The 26,001-nt window shown below is 46.3% G+C and overlaps 3 protein-coding genes across 5 annotated transcripts; 1 reads left to right on the forward strand and 2 right to left on the reverse strand.

Annotated features, from left to right (window-relative positions):
* Window positions 1-9,322: 9,322 nt before the first annotated feature.
* LOC144708353 (pentatricopeptide repeat-containing protein At3g22150, chloroplastic-like) lies at window positions 9,323-12,644 on the forward strand. The gene is made up of 2 exons (XM_078581608.1): window positions 9,323-12,330; window positions 12,449-12,644. The coding sequence occupies exon 1, from the start codon at window positions 9,463-9,465 to the stop codon at window positions 11,911-11,913; it is 2,451 nt and encodes an 816-aa protein (XP_078437734.1). The 5' UTR covers window positions 9,323-9,462; the 3' UTR covers window positions 11,914-12,330; window positions 12,449-12,644.
* TRM9 (RNA-binding (RRM/RBD/RNP motifs) family protein) lies at window positions 11,886-13,275 on the reverse strand. 2 transcript variants are annotated; one of them, XM_078581610.1, is made up of 5 exons: window positions 12,789-13,272; window positions 12,639-12,725; window positions 12,417-12,560; window positions 12,121-12,342; window positions 11,886-12,026 (listed from the first exon to the last, which is right to left on the reverse strand). In XM_078581610.1, exons 1-5 carry the CDS (start codon window positions 13,185-13,187, stop codon window positions 11,886-11,888), a joined length of 993 nt encoding a protein of 330 aa, XP_078437736.1. In that variant the 5' UTR covers window positions 13,188-13,272. The 2 variants fall into 2 exon arrangements, with proteins under 2 accessions (XP_078437736.1, XP_078437735.1); XM_078581609.1 differs by having other exon boundaries at window positions 12,417-12,725; window positions 12,789-13,275.
* A 309-nt stretch (window positions 13,276-13,584) lies between these two features.
* On the reverse strand, window positions 13,585-25,776 carry YAK1 (YAK1-like protein 1). 2 transcript variants are annotated; one of them, XM_078581606.1, is made up of 18 exons: window positions 25,297-25,776; window positions 24,571-24,764; window positions 24,157-24,310; window positions 23,950-24,059; window positions 23,697-23,766; window positions 23,519-23,601; window positions 23,332-23,413; window positions 23,201-23,241; window positions 22,920-23,042; window positions 20,139-20,289; window positions 19,934-20,051; window positions 19,770-19,852; window positions 19,616-19,690; window positions 15,474-15,548; window positions 14,486-15,261; window positions 14,223-14,372; window positions 13,849-14,090; window positions 13,585-13,762 (listed from the first exon to the last, which is right to left on the reverse strand). In XM_078581606.1, exons 1-18 carry the CDS (start codon window positions 25,480-25,482, stop codon window positions 13,755-13,757), a joined length of 2,721 nt encoding a protein of 906 aa, XP_078437732.1. In that variant the 5' UTR covers window positions 25,483-25,776; the 3' UTR covers window positions 13,585-13,754. The 2 variants fall into 2 exon arrangements, with proteins under 2 accessions (XP_078437732.1, XP_078437731.1); XM_078581605.1 differs by having other exon boundaries at window positions 13,849-14,096.
* Window positions 25,777-26,001: the final 225 nt, after the last annotated feature.

The raw sequence follows: 26,001 nt of genomic DNA on the forward strand, positions 1-26,001 counted from the left end.
TAGTGGCCCAAAAAATTTATTGACCAACCATTTTAATTAATTATATCAACATATAGGTTAATTAAATAACGATTAATTTAACCCAATCGATAGGTTAAGTTTCCAACCCGTGGGGTGCCAAGTTACACTTCGTGCTCTAGAAGATACTGAGAAATGTTGAACTCTCTCATAGAACCTTTACCATCATCAGTTACAGTAAATGTATAATCCATCATCTTTGTGAGACTATCAAATGGCTTAGTGTATGGTTTATCTTCAAAACCTAATCTCTCATTCAATTAGTACAAATGCGTAACGGTGATCATTGGAGAACTCCTCCAATTATCTTCATTATCCTGGCTAGGGATTTTCTGCATCATCTTCCGTGAGTCAATGTCCTCTTACTTCGAGGGCAGATGATCATGTCTTGACCACTCAATCATCCCTTGAGCTTCTTACTACATCCAAGCTATGACTTGTTTGAATCCCATGATTAGAGGCTCGTAAGTCAAAATCAAAATTTAGTCGTCCATTCATGAGATGTTCTTTGTATCTCTGGTCAGTTAATCACTTATACAAACGTGACATGAACCAACCTGATTCACGTTTAGGTATAATACCGTTCAGGCATTCGAACGGATCAATTCAGTGAACTCTTTCTCCCAAGAGCACCCACTATCTGTACTTAATGTCGCCACACTAATGGCCATAAGATCAGCTATACATATCGTATAAGTAGAATCAGCGAGTGTTATTCTATCCAGATAATTTGATGTCTGTCTCGACTATACATCGAATAGGAATATTTAGAATACAACTTTAAAGACTAGTGATCACTGTTGATCTCATCATAATTCACTATGTCATTGCACGTATTCATGGACTTCATTGTAAACATTACACTTAAGTAACAATGAACAAAAATATTTTATTCCATGAACTTAAATAAACATAATGATGTGATTAGTTTGACAACCACGTAATATCCATCAGGATGATGAAATCAAAATAATATGCAGCAGAAGGCTTTTGCAAAATCTCACGACATTGATAAAATCATAAAATGAAGTACTTGTGCATGAATCTCATCAGTGTTTTCATGGAACACGGAGGAAGATGAGTTCAGCTGCTCAAGTGTGCAATCTCTTAACATATCCACATGGTCCTCGACACGTCGGATCTCCTCCTTCTCATTGATGAGTCTGGTTCAATCTTCATCATCATCCTTATGTTGTCCCGATCGCATCGGGAGTGGAAAGGGGGTGTGGGGAGAAGGGAAGAAGGGAAGGCCCTTGAACAATTCTGGCTTAGGTGAATTTAGTTCAGGGCTTTTCTCCTATTTATGGTAAGTGGGTATTTTTCATAAAACCTCTAAATTTTAAGAATATCTTCCGACGTCCAAAGACCACTTTTGTGACACCCTTTAGGCCCATGTATCAATCGAGTAAACAACTCTATTGGTCTAATAATCTTTATTGGTCTTCTAAAATAATAAACTATATCATCACATTGATTAATTAACGTCGGAGCGATTTAAGCCAATCGATAGGTTGAGTCTCCAACACGTGGGGTGCCAAGCTACACCTCGTGCTCTAGAAGATTCAGAGGAGGGTGTATCGACTCACTCATGGAACATGATTATCATTGGTTACCATGTACATATAATCCCTCGTCCCCTTGAGGCTCCGTGGATGACTTAGGGTATGGTCAACTATCAAACCCTAATCGGTCATCCGAGTTAGTAATGATGTGTTCGGAATTCATTGAAGAACTCTTCCTTGATATTTCATTGCCTTAGCCAAGGACTTCATCACATCATCTTCCTTGAATGGTCACCTCTTATAACGAGAGTGGACAATCCCATCTTCATGAACTTCTTCATGAACCCGAACTAAGATTATTTAGAATCCCATGATTAGGGACATGTAAGCCATAGTCAAAGTACAACTGTCTGTCAACAAGACGCCTTCGGTGTTTCAGATCAAAGCACCACTTACAAAATCATGACGTGAATCAACCTGATTGACAGTTTGGTATAATATCATTCAGGGATTTGTACGAATTAATTCAGTGAACTATTTCCACTAAAGAGCACTCACTATCTATCCTTAGTGTCTTCACACTAACGACTACGGGTACGACCATACTCATCATATGAGTAAGGCTAGATATTGTTATTATATCTAGATACTTCGATGTCCTTCTCGTGTATCCTTCAAATAGGAATATTTAGAACACATGCTTAAAGACTAGTGATCTCTGTATTACAATCTCATCATAATTCAATTAGTCAGACCATGTATTCATAGACTTCATTATAAGCATCACACATCCACTATAGTGAATATGTTCTATTAATGAACATGTATCGAGATATGGAATGTGTGATTGGCTTGTCCGCCACATATATTTCCATCGGGGGTTCTCCCCCTATTCCACATCCCTGGGTAGATTGCTCACCATTACGTGCTCGTGCGTAACCTCTACCTTGGTGAGTGGAAGAAAAATAAGAAGAGCCACGACAACCGTGTAAATCATGACAATGTTCTTGAATATGACCAGGCTTGTGGCAATAGGCGTAGATCTTCAAGATTCATCCTGGAGTAGAACCCTCAACCTGGTTAAACCCAAGAGTAATGTCAAAAGAATTCAGAGGTTGGGATGTGAGAGCGGATCATAAGTCAGGCTATAGAGTAGAAATATGTGCCAACTTTACACGTGTTTCTTTAGTAATAATCTTATAAATAGCCGCATTACGAGTAGGCCATACTGTTGAGCTCAGTATTCATGAACGGCAATGCTTAAATTCACTGATTAAACCATCTAGAAAATCTACCAACCGTAGACGTTCAATCCACTACCTAAATCTGATGAAATCATTAGGGTTAGTGGGAATAAAAGGAAAGTAGTAATCAAATCCATTCCCTAAGCGACGAAGTTCTCCAACATATTCGGTCACTAACTTGGTGCCCTAGACTATGGTCCGAAGTTCACATTATACCCTATGAGCATGTAAATTGTTATGCTCACGAGAGTACAATTTGGAGACTGCCTCCCATAACTCAGATGCAATAGTGAATGAATCAAGATTAAGAGGTACATGTGGGATCATCGACCTAAGAAAACACCCAGCAATACGAGAATAATAAGCCTGCCACCTTTTTAGAGCCTTATCATCCCCTTTAACAGTCTCTTCATCGCAAGATATATAGCCCAATAAATGATGTGTAATCAACATAAGATATACTTGTCTCATTCAACTTAGATATGTGTCTGGACAACCCAATTCGATTGGATTAGATTCAAGTACCACAACTTTAGGCTCCGCGTCACTAGAAGCATGCTGCTCTAGGAGGCGTTTCATCAATTTCTCAAGCACCATGATCATAGTAGAAGCTTTTGTCATCTCAAGGGAAAATAATGACTAGAAATAGATGGTGCAAAGTAACAATAAGAGATGGCACCAACAATAGATCAATACTTCTGCATGATGAAATATGGGCTTTGAGATACATCAACTAGAACAATAGAGACAACTTCACCACGACACTACATGAACAGTCGAGCAACCCATCAACATGCCCAAATATGGGCTTCGAGAAACATCAACAAGGAACAAAACAACAAAACAACAACCTGCTATTTTGTATTTGTTAATAGCAGACAAAAAGGAGCTGCAAATTATTTTTGTGCAATCGACAAGATCCACGGGAAGAGGTTGCATTGTTGGCTGCCCGAGTGGATCTAGCTCTAATACCATGTTGAGTGGAGAGGAAGAGAGAGGAGATAAAGAATGGAGAAGAATGTAAAAGGAGAAGAAGACAACAACTTACGACCCTAGAGTGAAAGAAAGGAAGAATGAAGAACTAGGAAGAAAGAGAAGGGAGAGGAGAAAGGGAGGCGGTAGAAGAACTGTAATTTTTCTATTCATCTTGCAAAAGAGTTCTTACCTGCACATAAGTAGGGTTTTTCCGCTACATGGGACCCACATTTGACTGAATTCACAACAACTATTATGTTTCATCCCCCCTCAGAGCATTTCTTTTAATGAGTGACTTAAAACTTAAAAATTCTACTGAAATTTCTCAGAGCACATGGTGTAGTTTGGCACACCACATGTTGGAGACTTAACCTATCATTATAATGACACATGGACCTAGAATATCACACACAAATGGTATTTTAAATGCTTGAAGATATACTAATATTTGGGGGGTTTTTATTAAAAATACCCACTTAGTATAAATATCAAAAGGCCCTCAACAAAACTCTCTCATGTCATAATTGTGTTGGGGCCTTCCCCTTCTTCTCCCTTCTCCAACAGCTCCACTCCATTCTGCATGTGATCAGAATGGTGTAATGATCGCGACCGAGGTTGAACGGAGCTCCTCAAAGGGGGAGGAAAATCGATGTGAAGAAAATCGTGTGGATGCATCTAGAGGCTGCACACATGAGTGGCTCCACATGACTTGCTCAAGGATCAAAGGAATCACAGATGTAATTCGTGCCAATGTTATTTGTTTCATGTTTTAATAATGATGTAAAAATTATATTTTAAGTCCTATGATGCACATTGTTTTGAGTTATTCATCCAGATTTAGGCCTCTAGAACATGACATTAACTAAGGAGGGAGAATATAGAATAAAAGGAGAGAGTGAGAGGGAGTAGGATAGAGTTAGACAAGGGGAGAGAATCAAGAGAAAATAAATATTTAGGAAGTGAAAGAGAGAGAGAGAGAGAGGGAAAGGGACAGAATTAGAGAGAAGAGATAATGAAGGGAAAAGAGGTAATTAGGAAAGGACATAGAGAGAGATGGAAAGGGATAGAATTAGGGATGAAGAGAGAATTAAGGGAAAATATAAGCCTAGAGAGGGTACAGATTGTAAAGAGAAGCAGTTAGAGAGTTTGGGATGGAGTAAAAGGGAAAGAGACAAATTTAGAGATGGGGAGTGAGCCACAGGGAAAGTGACTATGAGAGAGTGTTTGATTGAAACAAATAGGTGGATAGAAGGAGAGGGAAAATATAAAGGTAAAAAGGGCAAGAGACAATGTTAGGATGTTGAGAGACAGAAAATGAAAGAGAAAGAGTAGGGTGTGGGGAGAAGGTGAGATGTAAAGGAAGAGAGATCGAGAGAGGGAGAGTGAAAGAGAGATAAAAGGGTGGAGGGAGAGAGGGAAAGGAAAAGAGATTGAGAGGGGGGGAGTGAAAGAGATATAGGAGGGTGGAGGAACAGAGGGAAAGGAATAGAGATTGAGAGAGGTAGAGTGAAAGGGAGATGAAATGGTGGAGGGAGAGGAGAATGAAAAAGAGATAGGTTGTTAGAGAGAAAGAAAGAGAGACTGAGAGAGGGATAGTGAAAGAAAGATAGATGGGCAGAGGAAGAGAGGGAAAGTGAAAGAGAGATGGATGGGTAGAGGAAGAGAGTGAGAGGGAAATAGAGAGAGAGAGAGAGTTATAGAAGGGGGAGAGAAAGGGTAAGAGAGGGACTGAGGGAGTGAGAGACAGAGAGAGAGAAACATAAACACATAAAGAGAGACAGAAACACACAGTAGTAGGCTTTAGTAAGGTAAATCAGTGTCGTGCCCGTATGTAAGACACATCTTATCTGGCGTTAATATATTTCACACATTTATTTTCATAAAATATGTCAAATGGATATCATAAAGGAGAAGAGCTCTGTTTTGATGTATTGGAAGTCATTTTGTTCTCTTATCTTCATCTCTCTCTATTCTACATTCTCCCCTTCCATGTGTTGTTCTCTCTGTAAAATTTTTCTGTCTCCCTCTAAATCTCTCTGTCTTTCTTGCCCATTTGGTTTCACAACGTAAATTTCATATAAAATTAGGAATTCGGGTGAAAGATGTTTCATAATTTGGATACAAGCATTTATGAAATATTTTTAAAAAATTGGCCATTGAAATATAATGTCTCTCAAAAGAATTACCCTCTATTGCATTTTATCTGATAAAGGATACCTACACACCCAAGGATTGTGTATCCCAATCAACTAAAATCACTTTAGAGGAATGGAGGAGTGGACCCTGCATATTAAGGAATCAATCAAAGACTAACTGGAAAGCTGACTTGCTTATCTCATACTATAGAAGGTATAAAGAATTATCTGATCAACTTGAGTCATATAATAATGTGTCCTAGCCTAATACATATGAAAGTTTCAAAACAAAATACTAAGACATATAGAAGTAACTAGAGGACATGGATGAATTCTTAAGAATAGTAATAGTGTGGACATAATTATCTGGAAGTATAATTTTTAGTTTCTCTAGTATATCTCTAATCTACAAACTTCAGATGCTGCTTCCACAGAGGGACTCTTGCTTATTATAAAATTAAGAAGAAAAAGAAAATATCAATATTGATGGTGATTGCTACAAGACGCTTGACTGAATAGTACGTATCAAGCCTATGAACGATAACAAGTCAGTAGGAATAATGGTGCATTATATTTTCCAACTGAAATTTCAATTTTTTATAAAGACCATTTTGAGAATATCTTGGGAGCTGGACGAATTGACGGCACCCTCTTATTCATTATGTCAAACACTCTACCTCGAAGAGATTAAATCACCAGGATTTGTTTCCTTAAATATCAAAGGTGAGCTCCACACTCTTGAGAGATCTGGCAAGTTAATTTTTGTACAACTTTTTATCTCATTGCGTTGACTTGTATTCTCTCTAGTCAGAAACTTCCCCAAGATTGAATCATGTCTTTGGTGTTCCTTGAAATTGTAGATAACTTCATAATTAGAACCGCGGGTGCATTTTATGACACTTCACATGTTTTGTTTGTTGGGAATGTTGCAATTAGAATAGTTGTCTGCCACATTAGGAAACATAATTGCAGGAAAATGGCATGTGATCTGCACCTCTAATGATCAAGCGCATCCTCAACTCTCAGATGAGGAACATTTTTATTGCACTTTGATGCTGCAAATTCCAGAATCTCTGATCACCATTAGAGAAACTATTTCTAGACTAGAAGGTTATTTTATGCCTCTTTTTCTCCCACCTTGGCCCAGCCATCATTCCCAAACTCTGCCTCTGACTTTTAAGGTAACTTGAACTATGACCTTGACTACGAATAAATTGTTGACTGTTTGGGACATGGACGGGACTGGTCAAACAGTTACTGCCTATCTACCTGTTGGCACAATTAAAATTTTCAAGTAAAGTATTTCTACTGCCCCCCCTAATTTCTCTCATTTTACCTAGAAGGTTTTGATATATAAATTATAGGGATAATACTATGAAAGAGCCCCAACTTTCAGTTTTGTAAAGATTGTAGCCCGAACTTTCAACTTTGTAAAAAAAATAGCCCCGACGAATGAGACGTCGCCATTTGGCGTCGAATTTTTTTTTCCCCCACCTCCGGTCAAAGGGTGACGCGGCGGCCACCGTGGCGCCCAGGTGGACTCCACGGTGGCATCCGCGTCACCGCGTGACCGCGGACGACGCCGTGGAGTCCGTCAGCCCACGCCGCCGCCCGTCTCCTTCTCCCGCCGCCGGCCGAATTCGTCGGCCGCCGCCGGCGCGCGTTTCCGGCCGCCGCCGACGCCGCCCGCCGGCATTCGCCGTCGATGCCGCCCGTCCGCCGTCGTCGACGCCGCCGTCTGCCGCGCGTTCTCGTTGATCTGAGCAAGACATGAAACGTTTCCTCTTACGAACAAGATCTGAGCAAGATCTGAGCAAGACATTCTCGTCTTCTCTTCTCTATTCTTTTGCTTCTACTTCTTCTTCTTCTTCTTCTTCTTCTTCTTCTTCTTCTTCCTCTTCCTCTTCCTCTTCCTCTTCCTCTTCCTCTTCCTCTTCTTCCTCTTCTTCTTCTTCTTCCTCTTCTTCTTCTTCTTCTTCTTCTTCTTCTTCTTCTTCTTCTCTCTTCTTCTTCTTCTTCTTCTTCTTCTTCTTCTCTCTTCTTCTATTTCTTCTTCTTCTTCTTCTTCTTCTTCTTCTTCTTCTTCTTCTTCTTCTTCTTCTTCTTCTCTCTTCTTCTATTTCTTCTTCTTCTTCTTCTTCTTCTTCTTCTTCTTCTTCTTCTTCTCTCTTCTTCTTTTTCTTCTTCTCTCTTCTTCTTTTTCTTCTTCTCTCTTCTTCTATTTCTTCTTCTTCTTCTTCTTCTTCTTCTCTCTTCTTCTATTTCTTCTTCTTCTTCTTCTTCTTCTTCTTCTTCTTCTCTCTTCTTCTATTTTTTTTTCTCTCTTCTTCTTTTTCTTTTTCTTTCTTCTATTTCTCCTTCTTCTTCTTCTTCTTCTTCTCTCTTCTTCTATTTCTTCTTCTTCTTCTTCTTCTTCTTCTCTCTTCTTCTATTTCTTCTTCTTCTCTCTTCTTCTATTTCTTCTTCTTCTTCTTCTTCTTCTTCTCTCTTCTTCTATTTTTTCTTCTCTCTTCTTCTATTTCTTCTTCTCTCTTCTTCTATTTCTTCTTCTTCTTCTTCTTCTTCTTCTCTCTTCTTCTATTTCTTCTTCTTCTTCTTCTTCTTCTTCTCTCTTCTTCTATTTCTTCTTCTTCTCTCTTCTTCTATTTCTTCTTCTTCTTCTTCTTCTTCTTTCGGCTGCGAAGCTCTGCACGGCCATCTTCTGATTTTCCTTCTTCCTCGCCTTCTCCACCTTCAGCTGCTTCCCCCTTAACACGGCGCCTGCGACCATTAACCAAGTGAGATTAAAGAGAAGAGAAGCGAGGGTCGTAAGAGAAGAGAAGACAAGAGTAAAAGAGAAGAGAAGTGAAGTTCGTAAGAGAAGAGAAGACGACAATAAAAGAGAAGTCAAGAGAAGCGCGTAAGAGAAAAGAAGCCGAGAATAAAAGAGAAAAAAAGCTCGTAAGAAGAGAGGATAGAATAGAGCAAAAGAATAGAGAAGAGAAGACGAGAATGTCTTGCTCAGATCTTGTTCGTAAGAGGAAACGTTTCATGTCTTGCTCAGATCAACGAGAACGCGCGGCAGACGGCGGCGTCGACGACGGCGGACGGGCGGCATCGACGGCGAATGCCGGCGGGCGGCGTCGGCGGCGGCCGGAAACGCGCGCCGGCGGCGGCCGACGAATTCGGCCGGCGGCGGGAGAAGGAGACGGGCGGCGGCGTGGGCGGACGGACTCCACGGCGTCGTCCGCGGTCACGCGGTGACGCGGATGCCACCGTGGAGTCCACCTGGGCGCCACGGTGGCCGCCGCGTCACCCTTTGACCGGAGGTGGGGAAAAAAAAAATTCGACGCCAAATGGCGACGTCTCATTCGTCGGGGCTATTTTTTTTACAAAGTTGAAAGTTCGGGCTACAATCTTTACAAAACTGAAAGTTGGGGCTCTTTCATAGTATTATCCCTAAATTATACTACCACGCCTCCACCGCACACGTTGAAGGGAATGATCTTTAGAAGAAGATAACGAGCATGGACGATTTCCCGACGGCCGTAGCGGCGGCGCGCGCCGCCGCGCCGAGGAGGTGACCGCCCGGCGTAGGCTAATTCGGCCATGGCGTCGGCGGCGTTCCCTCTTCCGCCGCCGTCGTTCTCTGCCGTCTCCCACTCCGACCCTTCACGGGCCGTCTCCGTCTCTCCCCGCCGCCCACCGTCGGACGAGAAGAAGAAGAAGAAGAAGAAGAAGGAGAAGGAGAAGACGAAGGGCAAGCAAAACTACAGCGACGGCGGCGGCAAAAGCCAGACGAAATTGTCCATGTTGAGGGCGCAGATCGGCGCCTTGTGCAAGGAAGGGCGGCCGGAGATGGCGCGGCGGCTGTTCGATTCCATCCCGGCCCCCATCCCCACCGTCCTCTGGAACACCCTCCTCATCGGCTACGTCTGCAACTCCCTCCCCGACGAGGCGCTCCGCCTGTACGCCGCCATGGTCGCCGCCTCCGCCCCCGCCGACGCCTACACCTTCTCCTCCGCCCTCAAAGCCTGCGCCGAGCTCCGCCTCCTCCCCCACGGCGAGGCCATCCACGCCCGCCTCCTCCGCCTCCCCGACTCTCTCCTCCTCCACAACACCGTCCTCTGCAACTCTCTCCTCAACCTCTACGCCAGCTCGCCGGAGACCACCGCCGCCGCCGCCTGTCGCCTGTTCGACAGAATGCCTGTGAGAAACGTGGTCTCCTGGAACACCATGCTACGGTGGGCGGCTCGCCGCGGGAGGCCGCTCGAGTCGCTGAGCATGTTCAAGGAGATGGTGGAGGGCGGGACGGAGCCGTCGGCGGTCAGCTTCATCAACGTCTTCCCCGCGGCGGCGGCTCTGGGGGACGTGTCGGCCGCCATGGCCCTCTTCGGGATGCTGCTCAAGCGCGGGGACGAGCTCGCCGCCGACCCCTTCGTGGCCAGCGCCGCCGTCTGCATGCTGGCCGAGCTCGGCGACGTCGCGGCGGCGCGCCGGGCCTTCGACCTCTCCGCCGCCGCCGCGCGCACGACGGAGGTCTGGAACGCCATGATCGGCGGGTACATCCAGAACGGGCTCAACGAGTCCGCCCTGCGGCTCTTCGCGCGGATGCTCGGCGCGCCGGTCCCGACCGACGCCGTGACCCACGTGGCGGCGCTGGCCGCGTCGCCGGGGCCGCGGCTCGGGGCGCAGGTCCACGGCCGCGTGGTCAAGAGCTTCGGGGCGGCGCCGCCGGTGGTGCTCGCCAACGCGCTGATGGGCATGTACGCGCGCTGCGGGGAGGTGGAGGCGGCGGCGCTGGAGCTGTTCCGGCGCATGCCGGACCGAGACGCGGTCTCCTGGAACACAATCGTGGCGGGCCGGGTGCAGAGCGGGCTCGACCGCGAGGCGCTGGCCATGGTCCGCGAGATGACCGTTGAGCCCGACGAGGTGACGCTGGCGGCGGTGCTGTCCGCGGCCTCCAACCTGGGCGAGCTCCGGCCCGGGAAGGAGGCGCACGGGCGGCTCCTCCGGCGGGGCATCGGCGGCGCCGCCATGGACAGCTACCTGATCGACATGTACGCCAAGGGGGGCGCGGTCGGCGCGGCGAGGCGGCTCTTCGACGGCGCCGCGGCGCGCGACCTGGTCACCTGGAACGCCATGATCGCGGGCCACGCGCGGGCGGGCCAGTCCGAGCCCGCTCTGGCGCTGTTCAGAGAGCTGCTGCGCGCCGGGCTTCCGCCCAGCGCCACCACGCTGTCGTCGGTGCTACCCTGCTGCGGCGCGGCGGGCGGGCTGCGGTCCGCGCGGGAACTGCACGGGTTCGCCGTCCGGCGCGGGCTGGACGCGAACCCCTTCGTGGGGACGTCGCTGGTGGACGCGTACGCCAAGTGCGGGTGGCTGGGCGGCGCGGAGAAGGTGTTCGAGGGAATGCCGGAGAGGGGCGTGGTCGCCCACACGGCGATGATCTCCGGGCTGGGCGCGCACGGGCAGGGGAGACGGGCGCTGGCGCTGTTCGCGGAGATGCGGGCGCGCGGGCTGAGCCCGGACGCGGCGACCTTCGTGGCGGCGATGGCGGCGTGCGCGCACGCGGGGCTGGTGGAGGAGGGGCTGGCGCTGTTCAGGCTCATGGAGGGCGAGGCGGGGGTGGCGGCCTCGCACGAGCACCACTGCTGCGTGGTGGACATGCTCGGCCGAGCGGGCAGGGTGAGGGAGGCCTACGACTTCGCGCTCCGGCTCGGGGACAAGGGCCGCTTCGTGGGCATCTGGGGGTCGCTGCTGGCCGCGTGCCGGCAGCACGGCGAACTGGAGCTGGCCCGGGCGGCGGCGGCGCGGGTGTTTGAGATAGAGCGGGGCGGCGGCGGCGCCGGGCACCACGTCCTGCTGGCGAATGCGCTGGCGGCGCGCGGGCGGTGGGAGGAGGTGGGCGCGGTCCGGCGGCGGATGCGAGCCGGCGGGGTGAGCAAGGAACCCGGGTTCAGTGACATCAGGGTCGGCCATGGCTCGCACAGGTTCTCAGCCAGGCCGCCGGAGGACGACGACGACGAGTTTCAGCGGCCGGCGGAGCCGCCGCTCTGAGAGTCGCACAGCTGGTGGTGCCGGCAGCGGCACGGCCCCGACCTCACCTTCCGGAACGTCACAGAGACTCTTCTGGCGCCTCTTCTCACCGCCTCCCCTCTCACAAAGTCGACCTGGGGACAAAACGCCAGACCGGTGTGTCAGTCACCCTGTTGAAGAAGAAGAAAGAAGATTAAGATGAAGAAGAAAGAGGGGGGAGAGATGGACCTTGTGGTGGGGAATGTAGTGATGCCAAGCGTAGCGGGCGTCGCCGGACATGACGAGCAGGGAGCGAGGAGGGAGGAAGATGGCCTTCCTCGCCGGCGGAGAGTGTTGCCTGAACTCCATGACGCAGGGACCGGCCAGAGACAAGCTCAAGATGGGGCCAGTGAAAGCCGAGTGGGTGTCGATGTGGGGAGAGATGCCCACGCCTGGAGGGTACTCGTTCACCTGCCCCCACCCATCTTTCATTATTCCATCTCCGATTATAATCAATAGGCTTTTTTTTCCATGGGGTTTCTCACCGTGACCTGGTCGAACACCCTCGCGGTACCAGCTTCGTCGTCCTCCTCGGCAGAAAGCTGGGCAAAGGACGCGATTCTGAGCAGCAGATTGGAGAGGAAGGCCGGGAGATCGCCGAGGGGAAGCGACGGATCTACGTTTCTCGTCTGACACAAAGGACGAATTTCCCAAATCTGAGTGCGTATGTTCTTCTTGATAACGTAAGGTGATGGACTGCTGCTTACTTCGTACATGAAGACGTGTCCGTAGTGCTGCACTCTCCTCTTCGCGAGTCTTCTCCAAGGTCTGGCGTCCACCTCTGCGAGTAATTCCTGCGGAGAGATTGATTCAGCGAGAGAGACGGAGAGAGAGATTAGGCAGAAATCTCGGCCGACCGTCTCTTCGTCGGGGGTGATAAAGTCCTTGGCGAGGAGGAGGCCGGGAAGCGCGAGCTCCTCCGCATCCAGCGCGACGCTAAGCGCGTCGGGCGGCGGCGGGGACGGCGGGCGGGAGACGGAGTAGCGTAAGTGGAGGGCGCGGCCGCCGAGGGCGGGGCAGGGGGCGGTGCCGCCCCACGCCGCCATGGCCGCGCGTGACGAGCTCGCGTCGGCGAAGCAGACGACGACGCGGCTGCCCGATCCGTCGGCGGGATGGACGGCGGCGACCTCGCCGAACACGCCGAAGGCGGCGGCCACCTCCGCGAGCGCCACCCCCACCGCCGGCCCGCAGTTCGCCACGTATAGGTTCGCGCTCTCCTCCCCGCCGCCGTCTCCGCCGCTGCGCACGAACCGCATCCCTGCAGAGACCCAAAGCCAACAAAGACCGACCCCTGGCGAACACCCACTTATGAGTTATGAAGCGCACTTGAATTTATACTGGGCTCACATCCTATCTTGAAAATATTATAAAATTATCAATAATGTTATCATAAAAAAGCCACATTCGCGTAGGCCGCCAAACCCGGACATGCTTTCTTCTTCTCTTTCTTCTTCTTCTTCGCCAGACCTGAGGATGAGACGCTTCTTCATCGGCGGAGTAGGCTGTGGGGCGCCGGCAAGCGCGCCGCCAACAGCCATTCTAAAATCCTTGACCCTGCATGCGAGATGGGGAGTCAACAGGCCGGTTTCTTCCTTGGAGGAAATTATTAAAAAAGAAGGCCAACATACCATGATATGCTTGAATCTGTAGTCCTCCGCGCCTTGTTCATGCAAGCCTCTCCGTCGAGGTCCGGGCAGGTCCCTCATCCTTGGCGAGAAGCTCGGACCGAGCGCGGGAGCACTATCACTCCCTTGCGATTACGTCCGCGGCCAAGGTCACAACACAAGAACAAAACTGCAGGGGGGAGGGCTCTCCCACCTGGCTCAGCTTCCTGCAGCGCACCAACAGAGTCAGATTTCGGTCAACGTATTCATGGGTCAACGCATTCGTGGGTCAGCGTTATGGCAGTCAGCTTACCCCAGGAAGAGCTCCAACGGTTGGCGGCAGACTGGGCATCGGCCACACCCAAGTTTGTCTTGGTCGGCTGACCCGTCGGGTTGTTCCTGTTTCTCTGAAGCTGATGAGGAGACTGCAGAGGCGGAAATCGATGCACGGGGGGTTGACCAAACCGGCTTAACCGAGTCTGACCGGTGTGCAGGTCATGAACATTGGACGGGTTGCTCTCCATATTTGAATACGGCTGCGGTGCTTCGTCTCTTCTGACACTTCATACAACAATCGTTTTTTTACGATTGTTGTAAATATGTATGTATGTATTTATGATTTTTTGTTTGAAGAAAATAAGGAAGACCACCCGTAATTGGTGGTCAAATGTATGTATTTATGAATACCTTTCGTTTGAGAAGAATTGGTCGAAACTCGGGCGATATGACTTGCGTCCACGGTTGTGATTACTTCCAGCGTCGATGTGCAACCCGTTGGATAACTCGGAAGCCAGATTCCTCACATCTGCGTTGTCCTCTTGCAGGAGAAGCTCATCGCTGGAGACAAAGAACAGAAAAAAACAATGGAATTCAGAGCAGGTTCGATTGACGCATCGTCAAAAAATAATTCAAAAGCAGGAATGTGATTTTAAATAACTGGAACACGGTACCTGTAATTCGGGTCCCAATCCCCGGGATCAGGAGATGACGAGCCACCTTCCTGCCTGTCAAACGAGGTCTCCGAAGGATTTGGCGGAGCATTGCTTGAAGAACTAGCCAGAGGAGGAAAGCCGCTGACACCGCTGCCGCGATGCTGCCTCCATGAAGGCTGACAAGAGGATGATAGAGAGTGGCGAGGAGAAACAACCTGGGATTGGACATGAAAGCTCCCTTCAGATTGACCAGAGCTGTATCCATCATGCGGATGAGGATGATGATGGTATGCGCCCTCATGATAGCCTCCTCTATTGCTGCTCCATTTTCTATGGTGTTTGCTGAAGCCAGAACCTTTTCCAAGGGGGGAGCCGTGGACCCCGCCGCCAGCCCTGGCAGGGGACAAGGGGCCATAGCTTCCTGGGGAGATAGGGCCCACCTGGATCTGTGAGTTGGGAGGGGTGAACTGAGAGGGGCTGGCGCCCAGCGGCATTGATGAGAAATGCCCCGTGGGGCTGAACCCAACGACTGATCCATGAGGAATTTGATGCGGTCTGTGCCTGATGTCTGGGCTGGCTCCTAAGATTGATCCGCCAAATTGGGCCTGGAGGTAAATTGCTGATGGCCCAGCAGGTGAGAAATACGCATCTCCATAGCTGCTCCCTTGGAAACCATTCTCATTGTAACTCCCGAAACTGCCAAAGCTGCAGTAGCTGCCGCCACCCCGAGAGGAATACGGCATCTGGTGAAAATGTGGGCTGCTCTGCCTGATGCCCTGTCCGAAATTTGAGATCTGTTCACCAAAAATTATTGACCCAAGCATTAGTATGGTTATTAGAAATAATGATATTAAAAGGTGTTTGCATCTAGGCTGTACTTAGTAGAATGGTATTTTTAGTGCACATCCAAAATATCTCTGAACACATTTTTTAAAAGAGATTAAGCTCATTTTTTATTTGTCAACTTATTTAAAAGAGATTAAGTCCCCATGAAAGAACTGGGTACCTGAGGAGAGAGACCGGCAACCGCCCAATGGCCTCCACCGGGATTATGTTCCACTGCTGCTCTGTGCCTAACCGGCTGATAAAGTATGAAAAAAACAAAATATTTTAAACGATTAATTGCCATTAGGTTAAAAGGAGTTCAAGCTTAAAAGAGGTGCCATCATTTGGCATGACCTAAAGAGTAGCAAATCGTCTTCAACAAAAGAAAAGTGAACCAGAGTTGAACTTGTTAATGTTGATTAAAAAGGTCTGCAATCACCGGTGATTAGAAACCAACAAGGATAAAGATTCAAAGAAAAATTTCAAAGCGTATTTTTCGCCGAATTTGAAAATGGTAATCAGAGTGTTGACCCATTGTTAGAAAGCCTAATTGTTAGAAGTCAGAAACAGGTCTTAGAAGGAAGTCATGCATGACTTATTAACCACTACAACCAGCTGACTTGTGAATCAAATGACATGATAGCGGTTGGACTGCTCGATGAAGAGAAACATGGCTTCTACTATCTCATGCATCAACATATCAAGGAGGTTCTCCCACCAGAACCCATCACTCTCCATATAACTCCCACTCACATTGAGAGGGCATTTTTTTTACTCCATCGGCATCTGGGCCAACCAGCTTTTCCCACTTTGTGGCTTCTATACCCTCAATAATCTAATGAAATTGACAGAGTGAATTTTACGTGTGACACATGTGAGAGGGCTAAGCATACCCGTGCTATCTACTCTCCTGCATTTCGTTGATCCCTTACACCCTTTATGTTAGTTCACACTGACATCTGGGGTCCATCCCTGATGTCAATGTGCGGGGGAAGCGCTGGTATATATCCTTCATCGATGATTGTTTGCATGACCTGGGTGTATTTGATGAATCGCAGTCAGAATCAACAAAGATTATAATTAACTTTTTCAAAATCATTAAATTATAGTTTGAAAAAGGGGTATGACACTTCAGATATGATAATGCAATGATTATGAGAATAATGAGCTCGAAAAAAATTCCGATCAAGGAGTAATTCATGAGATATCTGCATAAAAAAACCGCAACACAATGTGGTAGTTGAAAGAAAAAAAAGACATCTACTGGGTTGTCACTTGTGCCCTAATGCTTCAAAGTCCAGTTCCAGATTTCCAATGGGTTGTCACCGGGATTATGTCACTTGTGCCGGCGCCCGGTTCAATGGAACTCATCTGATTGACAAGCAGCCACCGAGGTTCTAAGCAGGGCAACGCAGATGAAATGAACAAAGATACTCCACCCGTACGGCTGGAATATGATTTACTGCTTTGCATCTTTGGATGTGTAGCCTATGTGCACCACTGCGTCTTTAGAAGTTACTCCACACCCTAAAGTATGTTTTTTCCTGGGTTATTCACTGAGGCAGAAAGGATATTGCTCTTACGATATCATCAAAAGGAAATACGGTGTTACTAAAGATGTCATTTTCAACAAGCAAAGGTACTATGGACCTCCGGAGACAGTGCAGGGGAACCAAAAGATAATGCGCTGACCATCCATCTAATCAGGACGACTTAGATAGGTCCACACACGACTGCATGGATCTTGCAATGCATCTCACCCATACACTCCAACATCAATTAGCGGGGAGCATGGCTCTACTGTCAGGACATCATCATTAGGATAAGTTTCCAATGGAGAGGGAACTGTCCCATCCAAACTTGGGTCCCTAGGATGACGTCAGGATCCAAGGCAATTTATGGAAAAATATATCTCGGGAAGAGGCCGCACTGGAGTCTGATTTTGGGTCCAATGAGCTCCCATTAACAAAACCCACCCCATACTTTCTCCTTCCCCAATTTGAGGATAAAGGAGGCAAATCTCCCTATCCTATACAGAAATGCATTCCTCCAAGTACCTTATCACTTCAGTATCAAGCGATTATACCATAAGTATAGTCCATTAAGGTCCCTACAAATATATAAGAGACAACAATGCATGATCCAAATTGGAAGACCACAACGGATACAGATACAGAAATACAAGCACTGAATAAGAATGAGATATGGTTCCTCAAGGAAGAAATTTGTAGGCTGTCACTGAATGTCCATTGTTAAATACCAACAGAATGGGGACATAGAGAGGTGCAAATGTCCTCCCAGAAGCTAATGGACATACACAACAATATGTAATTGACTTCGGGGAAATATTTTCCCCCGAGAAAAAGATGACTGCTCTACAAAATACTGATCTCCCTGGACGTCATCGAGGGTAAAGATCTTCACCAGCTTAATGTTAAGAATACTTTTCTACACGGATATTTAGAGGAAGAAATATCAGTGCGTATTCAAGATAGCACAGAATCATCACCTAGTAAGGAAATCGAACAAGGTTCTGATGGACTTAAACTGTCTCCACGAAGCTGGTTTGGAAAATGCACTGAAACTATAAAGTGGGTGAATAATGGGCTAAGTAACGGGGATCATATTTTGTTTAAAAACATACTCCTAGGGGCATAGCTTTATTAGTCTGTGTACCATAATCATATGATTCTATCAGGGATCGATCAAGAAGGAATTCAGAAGGTGGATGACCGCCTCTCCCAGGATTTTGAGATTAAACGTGTGCACAACCGGCAGTGCTTCTTGAGCATAGAAGTCGCCTGCTCACCTTACGGAATCATTCTATCCCAGCTTGGGCGATATGGTTACACCAAAATGAGGCAGTATTTAGGGGGGCAAGGCGTCCAAGGACGGGCTAGCCCATGAGGTCGAGGGCCTCATGGAATCATGGTTCACTAGGGGGGTAATCAGATAAGGGAGGGGTTGGCCAGGTTGTGAGGAAGTTAGCTATCTCCACATGTAACTCTCGGTGGTTACCTCTTTGTCGGGTGACCGCCTTAAATAACTTTTCAAAAATAAATCATTCTATCCCAGCTTAAGTACACCATTTATTGAAGGAGACTGGCTTGCCGGGTTGTAAGCCAGTCCCAACACCAGTTGATTCAGAACATAAACTGGGTCTTGGACAGGACAGTACCCTGGTTGATAAAGGGAGATATCAACGACTGGTTGGTCGAATATCTCCTATGCTGTGAGGTAAGTCAGTCAATTTATGCAGATCCCAGAGAAGTACATGAATATTCCGTGTGTCACATACTCAGATACCTAAAGGGTACTCCAGTCATGATAGTATTAAAACCATAGAAAATACTTACTGTCAAATGTGTTCTCGCAAATGGGCCTGGCCCATTGGCGCACAGTTTCATGCACTAACTGTTATCCTGACCGTTATACTGCGATTGGGCCTTTTTTGTGTTTTTTAGCCCAATAACTCTAATTAACTTTGAACCCTAAACGGGTTGTGTAAGGGCCGTTCTTGAATTTTGAGGGTTCTTTCTTCTTCCCTAAAGTTCTCTATTTTTCTCGTTCACTCTATTTACCTTGAAATCTACACGGACAGACGCTGATTATGCAGGTCATATTGTTGTTAGAAGGTTCACTTACAGTTTATGTGCTTTTGGGGGTAATCTCAACTCCTGGAAAAACAAGAAGCAGATTGTGATGTTACAGTCCAATGTTAAAGTAGAGCTTTGGACATTAGGCTTGGGCATGCATGAATCCTAGGGGATCAAACACCTGCCGAAGGACCTTAAGATCCATCGCACCATGGCAATCATGCTGATGTGTAATAATCTTGTTTGCCTCGTCTGAACCAAGCACATGGACGCAGACCAACAATCCAGAAGAAACTGAAGGGCAGCACCATCTGTGCCTCTCAAGTCAACTCTATGGAACAATGTGCTGTTCTTCGTAACTAAAGGATACACATCCTGCCTTTTTTACAGAACAATGAGCTGTTCTATAAAAAAATCTTCTAGCCCGTTTTTTTTTGTTTTAAAATTTGTCCTGATTTCTCTTTTATTTAGCATTATACCCAATGTAACGTCGAGTTATTTTTTTACCGTTGTGAAGAACTGAAATTTGGATGTTCAGATTTGAACACGCTCTCTAAGGGACGTTTGTCATAATTAATGGATAATGTGGTTTTATGTTTATGTCAATCGAACTTTCTTTCTCTCTTCCTCTGCCCTAAATCATCTCTACTCTTCCATTCATTCATTGGAGCTGACAGTGCATCAAGGATATCAGAACTTCCATCACTAATAAATCCGCATAACTTACAATTTGGCGCGTCTCCAGTGAAGGCTTATAAGGGCAAGTGAAAGACTCTCCCGTCAAGAATGGATGCCTTGAAGCCTGCAGAAGATAGGAAACGTTGAGTCATGAGAGAAGTTGACGGGATCAGCTGACATTCATTTGTGGATATCCATCAAACCTGTAGAGGGCTCCACCTTTTCACAGGGTCAAACGTCATTAGACCCCTAACAAAGTCTATCAATGCTGAACGCCTTGTACATTCTACAATTTTTGTTGACAGAGATGTTAACCCCAACGTCCTCCTATTTAAGAAGGAAAACAAAAAAATGTAAAGAGACAAACCATCCGCCTTCTCTGTTTCACTAATATTTCTTCGATATGGGTAGCCGTGGATGATTTCCTCAAGAGTCACGAACTTGCCAAAATAATTCTTTCCAATAACGGGCTTCTTCATTTCTCTCTGCACAAATACGTGGTCAAAACAAATAAATACAAAAGGATTACAAAATACTCTTTTTCGCCACAACGGGGGGTTCAAAAAACTTACAGATTCGTACTCTTCTTCAGTCATCAAACGATATGCACTAGAGCACCCTCTCCGCGATCCATCAGAATCTAAAGTGTGGATGCTTCCTACCTGCTTAAAGTACTTGGACGTACTCTTTGACTCTCGAAGAATCTCATCGGGGGGCTGTCCACTGTGCAGTAACAGCGCATTGTCAGTTCTTTTGAAAATCAGGATAATAGCCTGCAGGAGTTATTTAGTAAAGCCCATCTGTGGAAACTGGTAGTTAATATTATTTTTTTCTGAGTTATTTCTCCGCATTGTGGTATGTCTAGTGTAAGTGGGCCATGGGTTATAAGTGACCCACTCTATCTAACGTACTTTTAAGTCACTTATTACCAACGTGTAAAATAAGTGACTTCAGTTAGACGAGCCCAGAGCTGCTTTGTACAAGCCAGTATATAACTGGCTGAGATGGATACAAATGTAGGCTTTTTGCGTTTTACATTACTGGCTGATATGAATGTGAAGACAAGGCAAATCAGAAATTTAACAGAAACAGAAAAAACTAAGTAAAGAAGGAAATTTCATATTACACACATAGTAAACAAAATCCTACGATTTTCACACATATTATCAAAGCAAGTGAAACAGATGGCTTCATTTGTTTCTGTTCCCACTGATTCATAAACCTCGGCAGTTAAACTAATAACTTGTTAGAACTGTGCTTCAAGTCTACGTGAGGAAGCCCCGTGAGCCACATCTGAGCCCCCAACCTGCAACAGAGCCCATTAGAGCGGAGGTCACGGGACCGAGATCCCCCGTAAGAGGAGGGATCGAGGAGGAAATCAGCAGCAAAGAATCGGTACTTCCCTTCCCCTTTTTTTCTCCTCCTAAACTGACCTTCCTCGACCTAACTGACCTCTCTTTTCTCCCCTATTTCCCCTCCCTTCCACCTGGCATCTTAGCGCCTGACGGACTTGCTACCCAGGAGAAGGGCTCTCTGATCCCCGGCATCACCCTGCCTCCCATTTCCAAACATCCCTTTCTCTCCTTCTACTGTTCTGAACCTTGTCGGTGGCAACGCACTATTTTTTTGTTGAGCCAGTCCTGAACTCTCTTCTCCTACTAAACAGAGAAACATGGTTCTAACATAATTACAGACCTTTGACTATTTGTAAAAGCGTTGTCTTATACTCATGAGAATTTGGATCTTCTGGTTGTCAGTAAATGATTAAAAGCAATTATATACCACAAAAACGACTTCCGAAAAATAATTACAGGCCTCAATTGATAAACATAACAGTCGTTTGTTCTGTAAAAGAATTCATATTTTTGGTCCAAAGTTAGATGCTTTCGATGAACGCTTATCAGAGAGTTAACATAATGAATTTGACAGAATGCAGCTAACCTTTTTGTCAGAAGGATAAAAAGTTTAGCTTAAAATTTACCACTGTAATTCCTAGGTTTTGTCGAACTAAAATTGGGATTATGATATCTCAGTGTATCTCTCAACGGTCAAATATGTCTACCATTACTGTTACCACCTAATAAAGAACGGGCATTTTTTGTAAGGAAAAATGAAAATAAAGGAGAATTCTAAAATCTTGTGCCAGAACGGCTGTAATTTCTCACTGCGTCCCCTTGAGATAATTAACCTGTTAGGTCCCCATTACGGGTCTACCAGAGGAAACGACGTGGGCCACGAGAGGGCCCACGACTTGCAACGGAGCCCATCAGGGCAGAGATTACGGAGGCGCGCTCGATGGAAAAAGGGGGAAGCGCCGGAGAAGACGGCAGTGAGTATAGTGGTATGCTCTTCTCTTTCCCTCTACCCTCCTTGAACCTTCCCGGAACCCTAACTTACTTCTCTCTCTCTCTCTCTCTCTCTCTCTCTCCTGTCCTTCTCCTCCAGGCAACGGAACGCTCGAAGGGTTAGCTGCGCGGCGCGACTCCTCCTGAGACGCCGGCGCCCTCTTGTCCCTCCTTTCCCCTCACTAAATCTCTCCCTGTGTTTCACTCCCAGATATTTTGACTAGACGGAAGGACATCTTTGTTTGGGTTTCATTCTGAAGTAGTTTTTACATTAGCGGGAGCAAGGACTCTACCATAACCCAGCTTGAAAAATGAAAATTTAGTTCAGGCAAATAACTTTGCTAGATAATTGCATAAAGGAATATCAACAAAGGGTGATGAGGATCACAAATTTTATGCATCGAAGACAAAATTCTCAAAAGATCAAAAGATGCTTGGGCCAGTTTGTTGATCATTCTCCTCCGCAAATAGAAGCTCAGTTCGCGAGAGTGTGGTAAAGGTGTTTTCTTAAATCTTCCGTCAGAATGCCCGGGATCTCCCACTGTATCCACTTGAGAAAATCAACAGATACAATGTCCATTGCATCTTAAGCCCACTGAGGGTATTTTTGTCTCTTGAGCCTATCCCGTAAGTCGCCCTAAAAGATACAGCCCTCCATGTTGGAGGACATAAAAAGGTTATTTGGTTATAGTTAGCTTGCATCAACTAAGTTCACCCTCGCCATCAACCCTCCACAATGTCCACCCTGCCAGATCTCTCTCTCTCTTGGTTACATTCGCTCTGCCAACTTTTCCTTCATCGAGCCTTGGCGACGTCCATCTTGTGGGACTTCCCTCCAAATACCATTCACGATACAAATCACATTGGTTTGCATCATTAAGCCAGCTTAACAAAAGGAAAATATAATGCGGGCAATTAACTGTGCTAGGTATTAGCCAAAGGATATCTAAGGATGATGAGGATAATAAATTCTATGCACCAAAGAAAAGTTGGTCAAAAGATCCTTGCCCGAGTATGTTGATCATTCTCCTCAGCAAATCGAACTCTGATGCTCCAGGAAACAGAGGTAAACCTAAAAACAGTTCAGCCACGATGCACCCAACTGACCACATATCAATAGCGGTGTCATATCTGATTGACGAGTTAAGCAAAATTAAAATAAAGCGCATACAATGAAGAAGATTAATTAAGACGGGCTACTGTTAAAACAAACTACTGTGCACACCAAAAGGAGAACATAATTGAATGAAACACAGGCAGCGGCTCATTAAGCAATAGAATCAGGATACGGGTACCCAAGAAGAACCTCAGGGGATCGGTAATAGCGACTCTGCGTTAAAGAAGGTAGAAAGAGAATGAGCACAGAACCATAAAGAAATGAGAGGACTTCGTTTAAAGAGGATCTCATTTGAAGACAAACCTGGATGTAGGAATAAATCGTTTGACCCTCCTTACAGGCTGACCCAAAATCAATAACCTTAATACCTGTAGGTTTCTCCGTGCTGTGTAGCCAATGTTACATTCAAAGTGGGTTTACACACCAAGTCAAACTGCGACGACAGGGAAAATTGTTGACAAATTCCCAAAAAAAGCAACATTGTTCTCACCTTCCACAAAGCAGTATATTTTCTGGCTTCAAATCACAATGTATGAAACCCCCATCTTTTAGGATGACCAGAGCATTCAAAATCTGTTCGCAAGGAGAAAGAATAGGTGATATTGAGTAAACATGAAAGAAATTTCGGAATTCGGACTGGAGGCTGAGGCTCAAATGCAAGTTTTCACCTGCTGTGAAAAATCCCGGATAATTTTCAGGGTTAATCCTTTGTGATGGTTCATCTTGAGCAACTCATATCTGTAAGAGATACAGATATGTCATTTCGAGATGCAAAAAGAATTACGATGCATAGTAAGTTGCCTCACGTTGGAAATAGCCTATAATTTACAAGTAGACTTTAACGTGCAATAAAAACCGAAGTAGACAATAAGTTGGCCACAAATGAAACATGGTCAGAAAAGCACAGATGTTATAACTTACAAGTTAGATCCAAGCATTTCAAAAGAAATGCATAAGTGATTCTGGTGGAGAAAATAATCAAGGATGCGAACGATAGAGTGCTGGTCCTCGGGATCATAAACTTCGTTCAGCTGAAACGCGGCAGCAATATATTATATGACGACGACAAGGAGGAAACAGTCTCAAATAAACTAAATAACTGAATTAAGCCGTAGAAAATGTGGTTACCACTCTCAATATAGATATCTCAACCCATGACTGACGATAATATGCAGGATGATTCTTAATAACTTTAACAGCCACATATTTGTTCATTTCAGGGGACCAGCACTTGGCAACTTGGCCGAACGTTCCGTGTCCCAAAATGTCTTTGACAATGTACCTAAAGAATATGAATTCAGAATAAAAAATAAGATCACGCCAACCGTACAGCAGACTAAATATCCATAAAGAATAAGGTATCATGTGAAAATTTTCAAATTAGAATCTTGTGCTCTACCCCGAAAGAGGCATGAAATCAAACATTTAATGATTCCGAGCAACAGTTTTGTGAGAAGCATCAATGTCTCTTTCAGCCGAGGCCAAAAATTTAAACCGAAAAAGTATAAATCAGGAAAAAAGGATTGTAGGAGAGAAGCACACCTCCTGTGGGAAGATAACAACTCAAGATCAACAGTGAGAATGAGATCCGAATTGACGTTGTCGTGGCCCTCATTTGACACCCCGACATGAGGCGAAGTAAGAAACCGCTTTGGAATCAAAGCATCGGAATATGTGAAAGTTGGGTCGCAAACTTGGAATGTTTCCAATATATCTCTCGTCAAACGTGCGAGTACCTGCGTGTCAATCGGCATGTGATTATGCATTAAACTTCTCTGAGGATATAATAACCCAATGGCAAAATATTTCGCCCATGACCAACTATCTTGCATGCAAAAGGCGGATTCAAGAGACACATCACATAGATCAACGGTCGGGATGAGTGCCTAAGACGAACACAAGAAACTATATTCTTGCGCCTGAAACGATCCATGCGCCGGAATCCAAATCATAAACAGCCAAAGACTTATCTTTTCTGCTCTCCGATAACTTTCCTCACATAATAACACAGCCTAAAAATCGAAGAGCTGAAGGAGACAACATGGCGAGACAACAATCAGAGTGAAAACCCAAACAACGCAACTTTGAAATGTTAACTAACCGGATAAAGGAACATGTTTTCCCATCGGAATTTCCCTTTTTTTTCCGGTTCAGGAGAAGCAACACGAGACATACGAGTTGATTCGTAGAAAGTAGAAACCAAGGTAGCAGAAAACAACCAGAAGAAGAAGGGAAAAAAACCCAAGTATGAGAAATACGAAAGCTAACCGGCTTCTTCACAATAACCCGGAGGCCCGCCCTGGATCTCTGACCGCGGGTAATCCCTTCCTCCCCTCTCGTCGTTTTCGCGGGAGGAGAATACAAACGGAAGGCGCTGAGGGACGGCCTCCGCGAGAAGCCCGCCGCGCCAGCACCGTCTCCGCGCGCGTCCACAGCATCGGCCAGCGATTCCATCTCAATGCCCTCGCCGATACCTCGATCAGACGCCCATCGCGGCAATCAACCGAACTGTGAATCCGTGATCATCAATCAGCGCGAAATCAAACCGCCAACCCCGAATCCGACGGAAGAACGCAGCGAAGAAACGCAGCCCGACGACTCTAATCCCATTCCGGTGGCGATCTCCGTCTTCACCACCACTGATCAAATTCCCTCTCCGCAAGAAGAAGAATCCGCACGGAATCACGTCATCTCTCCTCTTCTCCCCTCAATCCGCTGGCGCTTTCTCTCTCTTCTCTCTCTCTCTCTTTCTCTGTTGCGTTGGCTCGTTGGCGTGGGAGCTTTATTGACAGGGGCTTTTAGGTCATTTCACTTACAGACACAGTCTCTCTCTCTATCTCTCTCTAGATAAGCCGTCGCACGTCCAAGTGGCAAGACGGCGGGTTGCAGAAGAAAACCGGCTTCACGTGTCTCACGGCCGTCCGTCAGATTTGGATCGCGCGGCTGGAAGGACCACATCGGAAGTGCGCTACG

Source organism: Wolffia australiana, chromosome 10, assembly GCF_029677425.1.
Source record: "Wolffia australiana isolate 7733 chromosome 10, ASM2967742v1".
Taxonomy (NCBI): domain Eukaryota; kingdom Viridiplantae; phylum Streptophyta; class Magnoliopsida; order Alismatales; family Araceae; genus Wolffia; species Wolffia australiana.

Bases quoted from the DNA above. Each gene is read 5' to 3' on its own strand.
- LOC144708353 (XM_078581608.1), top strand. From the start codon at position 9,463: ATGGCGTCGGCGGCGTTCCCTCTTCCGCCGCCGTCGTTCTCTGCCGTC.
- TRM9 (XM_078581609.1), bottom strand. From the start codon at position 13,187: ATGCGGTTCGTGCGCAGCGGCGGAGACGGCGGCGGGGAGGAGAGCGCG. The intron at 12,343-12,416 runs GTGAGAAACCCC...GGGTGGGGGCAG, and splicing joins GGGTGTTCGACCAGGTCACG to GTGAACGAGTACCCTCCAGG. The intron at 12,027-12,120 runs GTCCATCTCTCC...TTTTGTCCCCAG, and splicing joins ACTACATTCCCCACCACAAG to GTCGACTTTGTGAGAGGGGA.
- YAK1 (XM_078581605.1), bottom strand. From the start codon at position 25,482: ATGGAATCGCTGGCCGATGCTGTGGACGCGCGCGGAGACGGTGCTGGC. The intron at 19,853-19,933 runs GTTTGTCTCTTT...CAAAAATTGTAG, and splicing joins TGAAACAGAGAAGGCGGATG to AATGTACAAGGCGTTCAGCA. The intron at 14,097-14,222 runs GTATTCATAAAT...TGTTGTATGAAG, and splicing joins CAATTCTTCTCAAACGAAAG to TGTCAGAAGAGACGAAGCAC.